This window comes from Dendrobium catenatum, unplaced genomic scaffold (genome assembly GCF_001605985.2).
Source record: "Dendrobium catenatum unplaced genomic scaffold, ASM160598v2 fragScaff_scaffold_740, whole genome shotgun sequence".
NCBI lineage: Eukaryota > Viridiplantae > Streptophyta > Magnoliopsida > Asparagales > Orchidaceae > Dendrobium > Dendrobium catenatum.
In genome coordinates this window covers 554,294-573,022 of record NW_021319202.1, presented here as the reverse complement: position 1 = coordinate 573,022, position 18,729 = coordinate 554,294, and the positions used below count along the sequence as shown (strand labels likewise).

The following is an 18,729-nucleotide window of genomic DNA, read 5'->3' as shown; positions in this document are numbered from 1 at the left end:
TCACATCTACAATAACAACAACAACATCAAGCCTTTAGCCACTACGTGGGGTCGGCTACATGAATCCTTTTCTCCATTATGTCATGTTAAAAGTTAAATTCTCAATTAAATTTAATAAAGAAAAATCCTTTCTAATAATAAATGGAAGCTGAAGTTAGGGGAAAGTTGAGTTCGTGGCATCAGTTTCAATCTAACAGGAAAAATAAGTTGATAGAGAAATTTAGGAGTAAAAAATATAACCTATCTCCCTAACTAGGCAACTCCAGTCACCACTGTTTCAGATAATTAGGCAACGAGATTGCATTTGAAAATAAATTATATAGTATATATGAAGCTAATAGTAACACAACTGAAAGTTTAGATATCAAGCCTCAACATATTCTAATATCACAACACTGAAGCACAGAAGCTGTTAAGCATGCAGGCAAGATAAGAATCGGATTAGTGATCTATTATGAGCATTATGAAAATGTGAAATTTACTTTATAAATAGTCCAACTGAATCCACTCTTCCCCAATGTTTATTATATAAAATTCTGCGAACACGTGTACATTCCACGTGTCATTATTTTATTGGTGTCCGGACCTATCTCTACGCCCGGTGACCGGACCTAATAATTTGCCCATACTAAGGGGTCAAATCCGCAACGTTGAAGGTCGTCGATGTGTTATAATCTCCTATTAGATCAAACTGATAGGCACTATTGTTAATCTTTTTTATGATTTGAAAAAAACCATCAGCTCATGATTTGAGCTTTCCAAATGGTCCTGTATAGAACTAGTCCTTTCTAAGTCACATCTCCTTCTTTGAAGAGCACCTCCCTCCTAGATTTATTGGTTTAAACTTAATATTTAGCATTTTGTTTGATGCTTGAACTTGCCGGTGTAATCATTTTGAATTTTAATGCTCCTCTGTTCTATGTCAGAATGATAGGCTGCTGCCAATAATTAAGGGATCAAATCGAGAGTTGAAATGGAATTACTCATTAATTACTTCAAAAGGACTTCGGTGTGTTGACTAATTTTGAGACCAATTAAAAGGAAATTCGAATTGAGCCAAAACCAAATTCCATTGTCAGATGTTCTTCCTCACTAAGCGTCATAATAAATTTCTCAAATTTTAATTGATCGTCTTCATTTTCCTGAAGTTGTATGTCAGCCTTCTATTTTTTTTGGTTGATGAGGAATCAGAGAACTTCTTGATTGAAGAATGGGATGAACTCACTACACAGTAAATAATGATTCCAACGATGCAGTGCATGGATTATCACATAAAATTCCTTGCCGTAGGCGCACTATTTTTGATGAGCATCACTCAACTTCTCACTAAAGAAAATTAAGGGATGTCTTCCTTAGATAACGACAACTCTGATACCAACATTAGAGGCATCGCACTCTATTATGAATACTTGGCTGAAATCAAGTAATGCATAGACCAAACGGAAGAAATCTATTGCCATTGTAGTCAAAGTTTTCAAGCAACTGTATTAGCTTTTATTAGGACAATTATAAGACATCATCAAAGTTCTTCCTAACACAATTATTGGTGAGAAGAAAAGCTCTTCCTGGATCCTGAACAGAGATCAATACAGGGAAGTAGACCTTATGTTGAACTAAAGATTGATGACAAAAGGTTGGTCTTCAAACTAGATTGAACCAAACATTGACGATGCAGAGTCTTCAGTTTAGCCGGATTGAAGATAATCGGCTCTTTCTCAACTCAAATTCTTTTGGTATTTCAAAAAAGTCATATTTTCTTTCTTTCTCTATAATCTAGGTGAGGTCAAAGCATATGTTATTTATGGGATCAAGCTCTAAACCTACTAATGGTAAATAAAATAAAATAAAAACACTGTAGCTAGTAAACCTCATTGGGAAAATATAGCCTTCTGTTTTTTGTGCCTTCTAGTTAACAACTTAAAGCCTTCAACAGCAGATAATTGGATCTCCAAACCAGCTCTAGGCACAACCAATTTCAGGTTTATATGAAGGATTGCAGCTCCATTTAGTAAGTGATTCTTATTGATGTTAGGATTAGATATCAAGGTCCCAGCATTAACAATTGCTCAAAAAAGCAAGATTTTAGTATTTACAAAAAAAGTCTCTCCATTTGGAATATAACCAAGCTTCTCATTGACTGTTGGGGATGAGGAGTAAAAACCACAACGACGAAACAAGCAAGAAAGTAAAAGCAACGAAAAAATAAACGACACCAGGATTTAACGTGGAAAAACCCAAAATAGGGAAAAAAACTATGAAGCCACACTACACCAAAAAATCCACTATGAAAATTGGGATAAATAAGTACAGATCTCTCTTTTCTCTTGCTCTCTCAGTGCTTCTCTTCTCACATGCATAGTTCTCTATCTAACTAATTTAAAATACAAGAGAAAGCCAAGTAAATAACCCTAAGGGACGCAACCCTTTAGAAAAATGAGAAAGAAAATCATCCAGTCCGTCTCGCACCACTGTCGCGTCAATTTGGGGCGCTGCGGCACTCAAACATTTGTCTTAATCCGATGTAGGGTCGTATCTATGCCGTTAAGGTGCTTTGCTCTATGTTGTTCAACACTAGGGCACTTGGGAACACAGCACCGTGGCGCTTGGGCACACAACGCCGGGATGTTGTACGGAAAAAAATTTCCATGGTGCAAAGCACCCCCCATCGAGCATAACAATTAAACAAAAACTATCATGAGTGTGATTTCCAACATACTTCAACCCTATCTTCTTAAGTTTCATGGGGCACTCCTTAATCCTTGAAGAAAACTTGATATTGTGAGATATAAATAACCTCCCTTTCATTGGTTTCAGCTTCAATTCCAACATCTCCAAACCCACCCACAGAAGCTGACCAGGAATGTGAAGACAAACTGCACCGGCATATATCAAATCATAGGAACTGTCATCTCAAAACTGGGAAAAATCCATATCATTCCCTTTAAGGATGAACGGGCGCTTATAAAGGAGCCCCTTAGAGGAGAGCACACGGCGGAGAGCTGCAAGGAGTAAGAGTTCAACTCGCTCAAGACAATTATAGGGACCTGAATCAAAGTACTTGATGAAGTGGAGACCAACACGAAGAGTGCCACAACCAACCTCCAATAAAAGATCAGAGGGGAGCGAAATGGCAGAAGCAAGGAACGCGAAGACGTCACGACCACCAGCCCAGGGCTACCCGCAGTTACTGTGGTGCTCCTCCACTAGCAGCTCTCCCGGGTAAGGAAGAGCTGTGTGAATGTTACCAGCATCCTTGCAGTGTGAAATGCCCTTGAATCTAAAAACAGAAGAACGGAGCCCTTGAATCTAAAAACTTGCTAAACAGATACGAAAGATGCCAAAAAGCTAATAGGCTTGAGAAAGCGATTTGCAAGGAAAACAAAGAAAATAACATGAAAATTTGATTATCTCAAGAGATCCTCCAGCTGTTGTTCGCGAGTACGGTGATTGATGCCTTTGCAAAGCGTAAATGTGGGGTTTTGGAATCTCATTTTACACTCCTTCTGAATTCGTACCATATTTCATAATGATTAAATAATAAACTATCATGAGTGTGATTTCCAACATACTCCAAACCTATCTCCTCAAGTTTCATGGGGCATTCCTTCTTAATCCTTGAACAGAACTTGATGTTGTGAGAAATAAAGATCCTCCCCTTCATTGGTTTCAGCTTCAACGCCAACCTCTCCAAACCCACCCACACTAGATGATCAGGAATGTGAAGAAAAACCGCACTGGCATATATCAAATCATAGGAACTGTCTTCTCCAAATCGGGAAAAATTCATATCATCCCCTTTAAGGATGAACGGGCGCTTATGAAGGAGCCCCTGCGAGGGTAGCTCATAGCGGAGAGCTGCAAGGAGTGAGAGTTCATCTCGCTCAAGGCAACTATAGTGACCTGAATCAAGGTACCGGATGAAGTGGAGACCGACACGAAGAGTGCCACAACCAACCTCCAATACAAGATCAGAGGGTTGGAGAGAAATGGCAGAAGCAAGGAACTCGAAGACGTCACGACCACCGGCCCAGGGCTCGCCGTAGTTACTGTGGTGCTCCTCCACTAGCAGCTCTCCCGGGCAAGGAAGAGCTGTGTGAATGTTCCCTGCATCCTCGTAGTGTGAAATGCCCTTGAATCTAAAAATAGAAGAACGGAACCCTTGAATCTAAAAACTTGCTAAACAGATTCGAGAGATGCCCAAAAGCTATGTTTGAGAAAGCGATTTACAAGGAAAACAAAGAAAAGAAACATAAAAAATTGATTACCTCAAGAGATCCTCGAGCTGCTGTTCGCGAGTGCGGGGATTGATGCCTTTGCGAAGTGAATGCCAGACGTGTGGGCTGTTGGAAGGATCTGGGAGTGAGTTACCGTGGATCTGAGCTCGGATCCATTTGATATCGTCCGACGAAGGAAAGATCTGTTCCGGCATCCGGTGGTCGTGGACCTTGGTGGGGACCGGGGATGAAGTAGGGCAGGAGGGGGAAGGGAAGAGGGAGGGGAGTAGGAGGAACAGGTTGAGCGCGGCTGAAGCAGAAGCGAATAGAAGCAGGGCGGATACTTTCGACGGAAACGCCATGCCCGGATCTGTAGACGCCGGTGGGCTTGAGGCGAAGCCGAAGGCGAAGACGTGCCCTGAGTCGAATTTATTTTTTGAGAAAATAGTTGAATTTATTGAAAAAAAATGAAAGTATTTAAAATATTTTAATTCACATATTTAAAAGTTAAAACCGTTGATTATCAACGTCGTATGCGCTAACAGAAGCCAATTTTTAATTAAAGTATAATTTAAATATAATTAAATTAAAATTTAATTAAAAAAAGTCCAAAAATGTAAACTAATTTATGTTTTCAGTGAAACTCAAATCCAATTTATATTTTAGCAAAAAAACTTTTTTTAGAAAATAATTTAATATACTATTATGAAAATAAAAAATAAGATTACTCGGGTTTTTAAAAACAAACAAAAAATCTTTAAATATTAAAATATAAAAAATTAAAAGAAAATTTCTCAATTTTAAAATAATTAAAATGCTAATGATACAAAAGAGCTTCAAAACAAAATTAAACTCAGTTTAATTTTTTTGGAAATTTTTATTCAAGATAAATATTTCTTCAATATATCACTATAATAATTTTTTATCTGAAACAAAGAATAAATTTAGAAATTAAAAACTATCACAATTTTATAATTAATTTTTAATTGGAATAGCAAAAAATATTTAGAATCAAAAGATTAAAATCTACATAAATCGAGATGGCTGACGACATTTGAATTACTCTATTTTTATATCTCTTCCATGAATACTGACATATGACGTGAATATGAATCATAGTTTCGTGACCAGTATCATTCAATTATAGTCCTCTGCCATATTGAATTATGTCAATTAGCGCCATCATTTACAGAATAGATGTGTGCTCCCGACATCAACTCAGTTCATGTTAGCGTTAGGCATTATGCTAAATTTCTTGTTCTTTAATCTCCCATTGTGAAAGGAGTTGGATCAAATAAACAAGTAAATGATCTCTTTAAAATAGCTCTCATGTAATAGTTCTATATTCTATACATTTGTTTGCTATATTGAATTAAACTTTTTCTTTGAAGGTGGCTACTGTTTATAACCGACAAAAATACTAATGAAATAATTTCAACTACATTAGAACACATGATTTTTCCCTTTGCCCAAATATTTTACATGAAAACACATGTCTCTTAAATTTCTTGCACCTCTCTTTTATATGTTTTGGATTTTCGTGCAAGTACTAAGTTAATAAACTCTCTGACTTTACTGCTACGAATATTTTGGCACAACAATTACAAGAATTATTCTATATAGCATTAAATAAAACAAGGTACAGTTTATACATAATGTTATCTAAATTGCTTTACATTCAAATGACTTTGCCATCAATGAGCCAAATAGATTTCATTTAAAGGGTAACTATTGCGTTATAATTTGCAGCCAAATATTGAAATGCAAGAACTAATTAACAATAAAAAGCTTTCATAAGTTCTCTGACTTCGGTAGTGAAAATCTTTCAAAGAAGTGTGAAATTCTAAATCATGGCATTTGGATTATTATCGTAAATAAATGAAATTCTAGAAAAAGCCTTTTAAAGTGTTTTATGGGAAAATGAGAATATAAAAAGGATCAGTAAAATTGTTGAGATTCTTGAGAGGAAGAAGAAGCTCCTGCCTCCTTGAGCTTTCATGGATGAGAGAGAGAGAGAGAGAGAGAGAGAGAGAGAGAGAGAAGGGAGGGGATTTTTGGAGGAAATAAAATTAAGCTTTATTTAATTTTTTTTCCCATCAAACACATACAAACCACCCATACTTATAGTAAAACAATTAGATGGGAAAAATATTAAAATCTAAACTTAAACACTTAAATTTATATCAAATATTAACAATCTCCACATTGATCTAAATTTAAAATATCTAAACAGAAAAAACTGAAAGAGAGCTCCTTGTTTGGACCTAGAGTTGCTTCCATCAGGAACTGCATCGAAGAAATGGCCCTCTAGGTTGCACACGTGCAACCCTTAGCCTTCGGTACGCCTGTCCAACCCGTGGTTCCAACCCGAGGCTCCACCCCCTTCCGATCACGACCCCAAAGCCCATAGAGTGGCTTGCGTGCCCTGCACAGTGTCGACTCACACCCTGCACAACGCCTGCCCATGCCCTACACACCTCCCTCAATTTGCACGTCTGTAATTCTGCTTGCCTCGATTTCACTCATCTTCATCGAGCACTCTTGCATACTCTGACCAACATCCCAGATCTTGTTTCCACGATCACATCTTATTTTTTTCTCTCTCCACTGTCGGTCTCTATCCCTTCTTCTCAACCAAGACCTTCAAGAACATCATCTCAAGTTGAAGAACCTGTTTTCAGCCACTATGTCATTGCAAGGCCCACACTGACCGCATTACACGATCTATGATTGCCCTACTAGGCCTTCTCCACATGCAGCCTAACCTAAGATCTAACAACTTGTTCGTCTGCCACAACCTTGTGATTCACCTGATTGTTGTGCGCCACGGTTCGTCCACAAGAAGCGATCCAGTGGTCCTGCTCCCTGCACATCTGCTCACGTATTATTCTTCCAGATCCCGCATGAACTGCACGTGGCCCGGCTAGCCCACCTCATGGTCTGATTCCAGCCTCTGCTCCGGACCAACGTGCCCACTCATCACACGCCCTGCACCCCACGTTCTGCCTGCAGGGGCGGAGCTTTCAATGGGGGCACAAATTAGTACTTGTTATTAAATTACTCTCAAAATATCAATTTTCTTTTATGTAATCGTAAATCTTGAGATATATTTATAATAAAATTATAAAAAATACAACCAAAATTTTATTTGATTTCATTAAAAGAATAGATATATCATTTTCTATCATATTATTCATAAAGAAATTAATATTTTTTTCCATTACAATGTTAATGAATTAAGTTCAAACCAATTAATCTTATACTTATTTGAATTTATTGAAACAAATCTTAATTTTAAATTATATTTAGATTAATTGTATTTAAATTATAAGATAATATTCTACATAATTCTAAATTAATTGTTTATTAAATTAATTTAACATAATGATTCACATTTTGTTAAAGAAAATAATAAATAATCTTCACAGAGCGGTATTTCTCATTTTTGCAAAGCAATACCTAGCAAATACCGAGCAATACCGAGAAAATCGCGAACATAGCATTCCCGGGTTCCGCTCCGGGTCAAGTCGTCGGGCCGCGCGGTAAAGAGTAAGAGCACGTGGCGACATGTTATTGGCGGTCGAACGTACCTCTATGTCAGGTCAGAGGACGTAATAATTGTTCGTAATGAGGGCGTTAATTTTGGGTAGATAGAAAGTAAGAGAGAGAGAGAGAGCAAGATAGAGGGGAAAATAAATAAGAGAGAGAGAACACGTAAATTTCAATCAATACCGCAATTGGGGTGGTAAAAAAATTGAAACAAAGAGAGAGGCTGATAGCTTAGTCTTAGAAATTAAATTTAATCTTTATATATTAATTAATATATCAATATAAACTTAAATGGGCAGATTATAATTGTTGGGCTAGTGGGGGCCCATTCCCCCAGGGCCCCCACTGTAGATCCGCCCATGCTGCCCGCGTCATCCCGCGAGTCCAGGCTATTTTGCACCTCAGGCAGGCCTATGTCCGCTCAAGCCGCCTGCAACACTTACCACACCTCTTGATTGGGGCACACTCACATTTTGTGCGTCAGCCACAATCCAAACCAAGCTTGTAATCATGTTCGCCCCGCACGCACGGCCGTGTGAATGAGGCTTCATGCCGCATGTTAGGTCCGACCTTTTGTACCAACATGCACCGATTTTGCCTGCCACACGATTGCTTCCGACAACGGATCTCCTGCACAAGCTTCACCCTTTTCTTGACTTCAAGAAGCTTCCTCCACCTCCACCTATCTTTAATACTAGTTTGTTGGGATATTTAGGAGGAAGAAGATGCTCCTTTAGCTTTCTTGGATGAGAGGGAGAGGGAGAGGGAGAGGGAGAGGGAGAGAAGGGAGAGAAGAGTTTTGGAGGAATTAAAACTAAGCTTTACTTATTTTTTTCACCGTCAAACACATACAAGTCACCCCTACTTTTAATAAAATAATTAGAGGAGCAAAACAATAAAATCTAAACTTAAACACTTAAATCTTGATGAAATATCAACGATTTTTTTAACTTATACACTTAAATCCAGATCAAATATCAACATAAACCATGAAATATTTCTTTGACTCCACTTTATAAACTCATTCAACTCATATATTGATTCACATTCTTGAATATTTATTTTCTCATTTGATATTTAAAAGCATAAATTTATTCATTTTCTTGCAAAAAATAAAAATAAAAAAATAAAAACATTGACTGTTGAAAGAATGAGTAATTTCATGATCAATTTTATGCCATTAATTTGCTTAAAAAACACACATTATGACCCATTCAAACAATAAATAAAAATTAACATGAGAATCAAAAGATAATATCTTTTTTTCAAGCTCTACCCTAAATTCATTATCTAAGACAAATATCATTAGGATTTCATTTGGAATAATTTTCTTGCTACTTTTTAATACTGTTTTCTAGTGCAAAATTTTTTAAAAAATAATGATCAATAACTATCCTAAATAAAACATAAGCCAAATGATTGTTAGTTAAAATCCAAAATGAGCATTGAATCAAATAAATTTGTTCTAATATTATAATTCAGATCATAAATAAAAGACAAGCTTTAGCCTACTGCCAAAGCAGCATTAAGCTTTATTTGGGATTATTTTTCTTATTGTTTCTTAAAATAAATTTTTAATATAAAAATTTTAATTTTTTACTTGAAAAAATAATTTAAAAATTAGTAAAAAATAGTCCAAAACAAACGCTTAATTTTCTCGCCAAAGTATTCTCAACGTTTTATCTCTTGTTATAATTTGCTACTCCTGCAAGTTATCATATCCATAAAAGTGGTTCAAACTCTAAGGCCAAGAGGGAACAACAAAGGCCAGCACATGAGAGCGCAAGTTTTTAGAAGAGATAGCCAATATAAAGAATGGCTCAACCTCAGCATAATTAAACAAGGGTATGTCTGGGATAGTCATAGTTTTATAAAGTTTATTAAAAATTTATTGTGGTGAAAATAATTTAAATATTTATTGTTACAAAAAACACCCCCCCTTTTCAAAATAATTCTAAAAAATTATTTAATAATAATTAAAAAATAATAGCTAATAAAATTATGATTTTTTTTTTTTAAACAAAATACGAGAAGTTGTCTCATACGACCAAAATCAAGTGTAGTTAAAATTAAGATTTCTCTTTTAAATTTTTGGTAAGACTCTTTTTTGGGTTAACTCCTAATCAGCATTTTAATAACCGAATAAATTTAGATAAATAATATTGACTTATAAGCTAATTTATCTGTTTCTTGATTTGTAGTTTATTATTGAAACTATGCATTAGTGATTGCATTATATAGTTATTTGTCCTGTTTTTCCTTTTATATTATTTATGATAATTTGTGACGATAAAGTAGGATATGCCGTTTTCAAGTTATCAAAGTTATAGATTGAGTAAGGAAGCTTGAGTTATGAATTATTACGTTCGGTGAACTGGACGTATCGGAACATCCAATCCAGACGCGCCACGTCATCAAAATACATTGGGACCCGGTGTATTTTGATGATGTGGCACGTCTGGATTGGTGTCCGGACAAATTCTGACACCGGACGTAATAATTTGCCCTTGAATAGGGCTAGTCAAGATCAACTATCGGCATAGTTGCTTTACAAGTAAAAGTAATTTGCAAGTTATCTTTCTACGATTGTACTTTCTTAAAAATTTCTAAAAAGGGGAAAAATTGTCGGGATATTGTCCAGTTTAAATGAATCCACTAGTATTTGTAGTTGATTTCAAATGAGACCCTAATGAATCTACCTGAAAGAACACATTGACTTGATGTAGCAAATATACATCATATATATAGTGTGCATTACATGGTGGGAGTTGGACAAAAAATGTATACATGCTCATTTGGTCGGCATGACCATAGTTGGTGAGCCATGTAGGTTGGAAGGACTGCAGTCGGGCGACAGAGGTTAGAAAGATTATAGTCGGGCGTTCATGGTCGGAAGAATCATAGTTGGCAAGCGATGTAGGTCGGAAAGACCATTGTCAGGTGACGGTGGTTGGAATGACTGTAGTCAGACGACGACGATAGCGGAGATTATAGTTGGGAGATGGTGGTCGAATAGACAGTAGTCGGCGGGCGACGGAGGTCAGAAAAACTATAGTCGGGTGACGGATGTCGGAAGGGCCGTAGTTGGCGGGCGACGAATGTCAGAAAGACCATAATCGGGTGATGGTGATAGAAAGGATTGTAGTCAGCATATGACATAAGTCAAAAAGATCGAGTCAGTGACGATGGTTAGAAGGATCATAGTCGGTGGGCGATAGAGGTCGGAAAGACAGTTCTCTGGCGATGGAGGTCAGAAGAACTGTAGTCGGTGGGCGACGTTGGTCAGAATGTTTGTAGTCGGGCGATGGAGATCGAAAAGAATGTAGTCAACAATGGTGGTTGAGAGGAAATCCAACGACAATCGGTGGTCAGGCGTAAGTCCGACGACACTTGGTGGCTAGGCGGAAGTCTGACAAAAGTCCAACGACAGTCGGTGGTTGGGCATAAATCTGACATAAGTTGTTTTTTGGGCATAATTCCAGGAATAGTTGGTGCCCGGGGGGAAGTCTAGCGAAAGTTCGGCGAAAGTCAGTGGCTTGGCGTAAATCCGAGGTTAGTTGGTGGCAGGGCAAAAATCCAGCAATAATCGGTGACCCAATGTAAATCAGCATCGGTTTGTGTCCAGGCATAAATCCGACAATAGTTGGTGGCCAGACAAAAGTCCGACAACAATAGGTGTCTAGGCGTAAATCCGTCGACAATTGGTGGGAGGACGAAAGTTTGGCGAAAGTCTGGAGACAATAAGTGACTAGGTGGTGCTTGAGGAGGAGCTCGATGGCAAGAGAGACATCAAATTTCTCTTCCTCTCCTCTCTTCTTTCCCTTCCTGCCATCCTTCCTCCTTGCTTCCTCCCCCTCATATGAAGAATCAGGGGCTATTTATAGTTTGTTGGGAATGATATGATCAATAAATAAGGAGAAGATTAAGGGAAGTTGGGAGTGTTTCGAATAAACGGACGATATCAGCTCCTCTGATCGTAGATTGTTTATCGAGTATTTAAATGTCTTAAAGATGTTAGAAATCGACAATGTTGGGCTCGTAAGATTCAACTCATCGAGCCTCTCGATTCAACTATAAGCATGCACTTTTGAAAATCATTTGATTACCCAATATTTGGTTTGAACCTTCCAAATGTGCTTCAGGTCATTGATTTGAATCCATTTGGCCTCGAATTGGGTCAAATTTAGTGTCGTTGTGTTTCTCTTTTCGAGACGTTTAGTTTGACTATAAGTTTGTTGAAATCGGAGTTCATATAGTCTCCAATTTGAATTTGGAAGCTTTCAATGTGAATTTGCCTCAACATTCGTGCTCGATCAAGATAATTTTTTGATGATATATCACTAAGAAAATTCTGGACTCAGAATGGGTAAATGAACTCTTGGGAAACACAAAATTAAGTCACTCCATGGTTGCCGAGATTATAAGAAATCATTATGTGTGGAGGTTGGATGCTGCTCTACGTTCGGAGGCAAATTAAGTGCAACCACATCAGCAGTACTGAACCGTGATAATAAGTGGTACCGAGCAGTACCGACCCATATTGAACTTCAAAAGGGAATAAGACTGACAAACATTCTCCAAGAAGCTGAATAAAATTAAACAGAGTTCTTTTATTCATGAATTACTTAATATGGGTTTGTCGAAGTAGGTTCCATCATAGAGGATTGTCTTTAAGTTTTGACAATATGAAGAATTCAATCTGAGTTATCAAATCAAATGAAGGAAGATTGAATTCTTTTAAATTATGAGAAACTGCCAACTTAGATCGAAAGAAATTTGTCTAACATATCAAATGAAAACTATTGGTAAATCTTTAAACAAGATAAAACTAAGCAACTCGCCCAGCTTTTGAGCAGAGCTTGGCCTTTTTATTTCTTATTATTTCTTAGAATTTTCTAATTTAACCTTAATATTGTCACTACTTCCTCTAAGATACTACATCGAGCACCGTTAGTTGCATTGTCATTCTTTCAAGCCACAATCAGACAAAATTATTGAATACACTTCTATTGTTCTTTGCATGCTGCTTAATTTGATTTAGGTTTTATTTGAGACAATTATTTTTTATTTTATTTGGTCATTATTTTTTCACTTTTTTTATTAATTTTTTATAATAGAAAACTGTTTTCTACAACTTAAAAAAAATAATTTCTACGCAACAGTTTTATAATCATTCTTATAAAAAACTACATCTTTCCAAATAGACTCTTAATATGATATTTATTTGTAATTAAATCTAAGCTAAGCTGATTTGTAAATAAATAATAAAATTAATCAATGAGTATTAAAAAGATATGGAGAGCAATCCTTGCAGCTCGATTTTTTTTTTTTTGAGAAATCAAGAGTAGCGCCTAAATACACATATAACTGATATATGAGATCTGAATCCAAAATTTCTTAGTTGGGAGCAAAACTCCTAATCATCCAACCAAAAAGAGTTGTGTAGCTTTTTTGACTTAAAAAAATTATAATATTCACAAGAAATATGACTCATATTTATGATTTTAAAAGTATAACTTTCTACTCCATTGGGCAATGAACCTTTTAATAAAATTTTTATTTCAAAACAATCTGATTGCCTTTAAGATGCGAGCAAGGCCACTTGCAATTAGATTTTTAATTTCATTCAGTAAATAATTTTTTTTAATTAATTAATTAATCAAATGATGTTTAAATATGGTACAACCCATGATCATTATATTGAAATGTTAAAATAATCCTAGAAAAAATATCACTAATATAAATAATGACAGTATCTTTGCATTTGTATTAAACAAAATAAAAGAAAAACACAAATAACATCTTTTATTTTCTCTTATCTTTTTAATCCAAGTAATATCTTTCTTCTTTTATCTTCTTAATCTTATTTAGTTTTAAAACCTTTCCCATTATAAATATTTGCACCAATGAAATGTGTACTATTCCAATATTCCTTGCACATTAACATGTAGTGCTATTAGAAATGAAAAAAAAAAAACAAAGAAATCTTAAAAATTCCATCCCAAGCTTGAAAAGATTTGAATTTTAAGTTACCAAACGGTCAAAATGATGCAAATTGACACTACCTATACATACTCTCAATACAATACGGGCAGCAAAAGCATTGGAGATTTCCAGTTCAAACTTCCTTCTAACAAGTACATCCAAATCTCCTACTCGAACAGAGTAGAAGCCAGAGGCCTAGGATAAGCGACCTTCGCACTCGCACTATCTTCCAAGCTTCTCATTCTGGGTCTTTGCGATCCACTTCCGAAGCTCTGAGCATGGATCTTCTGCTCCACTTGGTTTTTCTTCCCTCCATTCTTAATCTCCAGAAGCTGCTCGAGAACAGAAACCACCTCCTCCATGCTCGGCCTTAACCTCCCTTCAGTTAACAAGCACTGGAAGGCAAGAGAGGCTGCTTTCTGAGCTCCTTCAATTGAATACTGTCCTTCAAGCCTGCTGTCCAAGACTCGGAAGATCTTTCGTTTATTTGTGAGGTAGGGTCTTGCCCATTCCACCAGATTGTGCTCTCCGGTAGGCCTGTTCTTGTCAATGGCACGCCTGCCTGATAACATCTCAAGGAGGACGACACCGAAGCTGTACACATCGCTCTTCGTGGTGAGATGACCTAATAAAGAGAATATTTCAATCAGAATGTGACCAATTTCAACTTTATACAATCATCATTGAATTTCATAAATTATTTGAGATATTAAATCTATTTTATATAAATTGTTTTTTTTTTCATAAATTTTAATGTCTAAATCTTCTCCTTCAAAGGCCAATCACTTGTTATTTCTATACTAATTTTATGCAAACCCAACCAGCTAAATTTATGCTTTACTATCTTATTTCACTGTATTATCTTCAATAAATACAATCCAAAAAATACTTTCACATATTCAAATTTTCTTATCCTTGTCATTATATCATAAATTTATCTTAATATTCTCACGCCACACTCAAATCCATGAAATAAAATAAATCAAATCATAACTTCATAACATGTTCAAGATCAGTATCTCCTATTGCAAATTAATGGCAACTCTGCGTCTAGACGCCGAATGCAGCTCTACGTCTGGAGGCAAATGAGGTGCAATCACGTCAGCGGTACCGAGCAGTACCGAGCCCCGGTACCGAGCTAAGAGGTGACGTGGCGTATTCTGATTGATCTCCGAACGGCATTCGGCGTCCGCATAGAATAATTTTTCTTCTAAATGATGGCACCCTAAAGGAGCTTTGTCACAACCAAAACTCTGACCAAACGACTCAATGACACATGAAAAATGCATGAGATCCCAACCACCTGCACCGCTTCATAGCTTTCCTATTGCAGATTAACGGCAGGTGGCCCATAAGCAATTGGGATTTCAATGCTCACATGACAGATGAAGTCCATTTAGGTACAAACAGAATTGACAAGTGAGGTCATTGAAGACGTCAAGCTTAGAACCACAAATGCTGGTTCATGCCCCACTTGCGTTCATCTAATTCACCTAAACAAATCTCAATTAGTTGAGTTTGACAATTTTGCTTGCAATAGGATTAGTGGGCCTTGGATGACAAAGACATAAGGGAAACAAAGCACATGTTAAGCTCTTAATAATCTTAGATTTAGGCTTCGTTTGGGATGGCTTTCTTGTTGCTTCTTAAAACAACTTTTTAATACAAAAGTATAAATTTTTGTACTCGAAAGCTACTTTAAGAAGCAGTAAAAAGCCGTCCCAAATGCAGCCTTACCCACAAAATCACCGTTGCCATAAGTATTTACCAGCATCAAACTGGTATGCGCCCAACATTAGAAACTCTTTCTCTTTCTATATAGTATTAGCTTTTAAATATAGCAATAAAAAAAAAGTGGTGCTTAGCTGAAAAAGATTTGATACATTGGGCTTCGTAAGGCATTATTTTGCTCCCTTTTTTGATGAACCGGTGGATGTTGATGTCCTCCACTACATAATGTGTATTTAATGAAGCCTTTATAGCTAGCCCTATACATCTCCAGATTGTTACCATGAATTATAAAGAAATATTTACATTTATAAGGTTTTAATCTTTCCACTTGACTCATTAATCTTTTTTGTTTGGTTTCTTAACCCAACGCTTTCTTATTTACACTGCAAATTAATGTAGTAATTCTAAAACAAAATATAGAGAATTCACAAACAAAAAATTAGATTGAAGTACTAAAACAACAATCACAACATGGCCGAACTAGTTAAAAAAACATAAGCGCAAGAGGAAAATGATGAACAAGAACAAAACAAACAGAAATAAAAAATCTTGCTAACAAGTAACAAAATACCTGTTGCAAGATATTCAGGAGCAGCATATCCATATGTTCCCATTACCCTAGTGGAAACATGACTCTTATCACCTGTAGGTCCATCTTTTGCCAATCCAAAGTCAGAAAGCTTAGCACTGTAGTTCTGTTGAAAACATAGAGTGAAACAAGTTAGTAAAGTGAATTGAAATTTTTTTTTTATTATTTTTTACTAAAAAGCTGCTTTAAGAAGCAATAACAAAGCAATTTCAAACGAAATCATAATATAACTCTTATTAACGAAAATGAGGTGGTAATGGTCAGTTTTAACAAAGTGGTTGGAATAACATTACATACTGAATCCAGAAGCACATTGGAAGTCTTAAAATCACGATAAATGACTTTAGTTTCAGCACTGTGGAGAAAAGCCAATCCTCTTGCTGCCCCAAGTGCGACTTTCATTCTCAGATTCCAGGAAAGTGGTTGAAAATATGAACCTCCTGAATAGTTTTAGATTTTTTTTTTCAGACAATTATTCAACTTCTTAACTTGACAACAGAACTTCTAATAAAATATGACAAAAATAAAAAATACATTTCCTTCCACATCACATATAATCCAGATGAAACAAGTAACCGTTAGGATACATGAAACTGATGAAAGAATAAGCTTACTCCTGAAGAGATGGTTTTCAAGGCTCCCTCGAGGCATGAATTCATAAACCAGAAGCCGATGCTCATCCTCTAAGCAGTATCCAATCAGCTTTACAAGATTGGGGTGATGTAGCTGTCCAAGATAATTGACTTCGGCCTATAAATTTTGGAATAAGAAAATTTTAGTTCTGTTTTAAACTTTTAATGCTGTAATGATATCATAGAACATGATCATAAATAGATAAAAAATTCGATACAAGAATACTAACCAACCATTCCCTATGCCCCTGAAAACCATCCTGGTTGAGCCTCTTTACAGCAATAACTATCCCAGCACCTGGTTTTGTTGCCTCGAGCGTTTTCTCATTGATCCAGCCCTTAAAAACAGAACCAAAACCTCCTTCTCCTAACACACTATCAGGGCGAAAGTTTCTGGTGGCGCTTTTGAGTTCACTGAACGAAAAGCTTTTCACATTTGTAGACTGTAGAATTTCTCCCTCACTACGTGGGGTAATAGGCACAGAAGATGAGGAAGCATAACTGCTGTTGCTGTTGCTGCTGCTGCTGCTGCTTAATCCATTTCCACTCTTACTGCTAATCTTTGAGTTAGCACCTGAAAGAACAAAACATATAGAATTAAACATCAAAGAAAAAGGAAATCAAGCTGCACATGCAAAATTTAACTAAATAAGTAGGTTTCACTTAGGCCATTGAAGAAATTTAGATTATCGTGAGAGTACATAAGAAAATACATTCAACCTTCATATCAATGAAATGAGGCAGGATTTTTCCCTATTGTACTAATCATTGAAAAGATTAAAAAAAAAAGTTGTCCTATCAGAAGCAGTATGGTTTTTTGCATACATCATAGGAAAAAAACTTGCTGGATTAAGAGAAATTGAAAAAGGTAACAACCAACAGAAAGATATCATCATTCAAATTTAACCTGATCTGATTGGAAATTGAAGAAATGAAAGGAAAAGACCACAAACTATGATAGAAACAAAAATAACTCATGATACAGAAAACCTAACATTCGAACGCCCTCTCTCCATGTTTTAATATCAACTACTTATCTAATCCTTGCATCTACTCATCGAAAACTAAAATTTATTCACACAGTATAAGAAGAATACCTGTGCTCGCGGCCAACGTAGAAGCGCTGTACGATGGAGCGACGCCCTTGAACCTCGTGCTCCAGCAGTTTCCCATCACAAAGTCTTCAAAATTCCACCTTTCTTTCTTTTCCCGACCCCTTTACCCCACTAAAGGAAAAAAAATCGAAGAAAAACAAAAGATTGGGGGCTTTTTTTTGGGAAAAAAGTTGGGGCTTTTCAAAACAATCGCGCAGGAAACCAGTGACAGCCGTGAGAAAGCAGCAAAGTAACCAGATCCGCTAGAACCACAGAATCCACCGAGGAATCCAGCTGAGCTTTCCTACTCCAAGCTCAGCGACTCATTTAAAAACGCCAAGAACCGACTCGCGCGGCCAATTTCACCGAGATTGCGCCGCTTATTTTCTCGCTGCGTTTTCGATTTAATTAGAAAACGAAAATAAATCAACTAACAGTGGAAAATAGTGAATTGGAAGTAGAAGCCATGGTTGGGCGGCTTTCCACTTTTCGGAACCTCCTGAGAGACTTCGGAGCAAAAGAGAAAGTAGATAAACAATTAGAGCGTCCGCTTCTATGAACCAGTCTCTCGTTTAACCATGTGGCGACCTTTTCCACGTGGTGGAAAATGCTAATTGATTATGAAAAAAACATAAATTAATTGTTTAATCTGCACATATATCTTTTTTTTTTTTAAAAGGAGGGCGTATTTAGCTGCACTGTTTCCGTGGGGGCGACCAATCGATCCTCGCCATCGGTCTTGATCAGTCGGAAAGCGTAACCAGCACCGAGACATCGGACCGTGGAAACGGGGCCCGCGGTTGCGGCGCCGGCACGGGTTAGTTGATTTGATGACACGTATTGGAACCGTACAATCTCGATGGACGTGAGACGGGCTGGAATGACGAGTCGGCACGGGAGGAATGTGAACTGGCGAGGACCGGACCGGCTGAGGG

General features: G+C 36.7%; 2 protein-coding genes and 1 pseudogene across 3 annotated transcripts; all 3 read right to left on the bottom strand.

The window, feature by feature from the left end:
* Positions 1 to 2,255: 2,255 nt before the first annotated feature.
* On the bottom strand, positions 2,256 to 3,394 carry LOC110110242 (annotated as a pseudogene).
* On the bottom strand, positions 2,256 to 4,672 carry LOC110110238. Of its 2 annotated transcripts, XR_002304671.2 has the most exons (3): positions 4,266 to 4,672; positions 3,100 to 4,136; positions 2,256 to 2,999 (listed from the first exon to the last, which is right to left on the bottom strand). XR_002304671.2 is itself a non-coding variant. In XM_020841619.2 (2 exons), exons 1-2 carry the CDS (start codon positions 4,574 to 4,576, stop codon positions 3,488 to 3,490), a joined length of 960 nt encoding a protein of 319 aa, XP_020697278.1. In that variant the 5' UTR covers positions 4,577 to 4,672; the 3' UTR covers positions 2,256 to 3,487. The 2 variants fall into 2 exon arrangements, 1 of the variants encoding a protein (XP_020697278.1); XM_020841619.2 differs by having other exon boundaries at positions 2,256 to 4,136.
* A 9,078-nt stretch (positions 4,673 to 13,750) lies between these two features.
* On the bottom strand, positions 13,751 to 18,342 carry LOC110110228 (receptor-like cytoplasmic kinase 176). The gene is made up of 6 exons (XM_020841608.2): positions 17,798 to 18,342; positions 16,931 to 17,274; positions 16,683 to 16,818; positions 16,366 to 16,508; positions 16,051 to 16,174; positions 13,751 to 14,373 (listed from the first exon to the last, which is right to left on the bottom strand). Exons 1-6 carry the CDS (start codon positions 17,871 to 17,873, stop codon positions 13,916 to 13,918), a joined length of 1,281 nt encoding a protein of 426 aa, XP_020697267.1. The 5' UTR covers positions 17,874 to 18,342; the 3' UTR covers positions 13,751 to 13,915.
* Between the last annotated feature and the right edge of the window lie 387 nt (positions 18,343 to 18,729).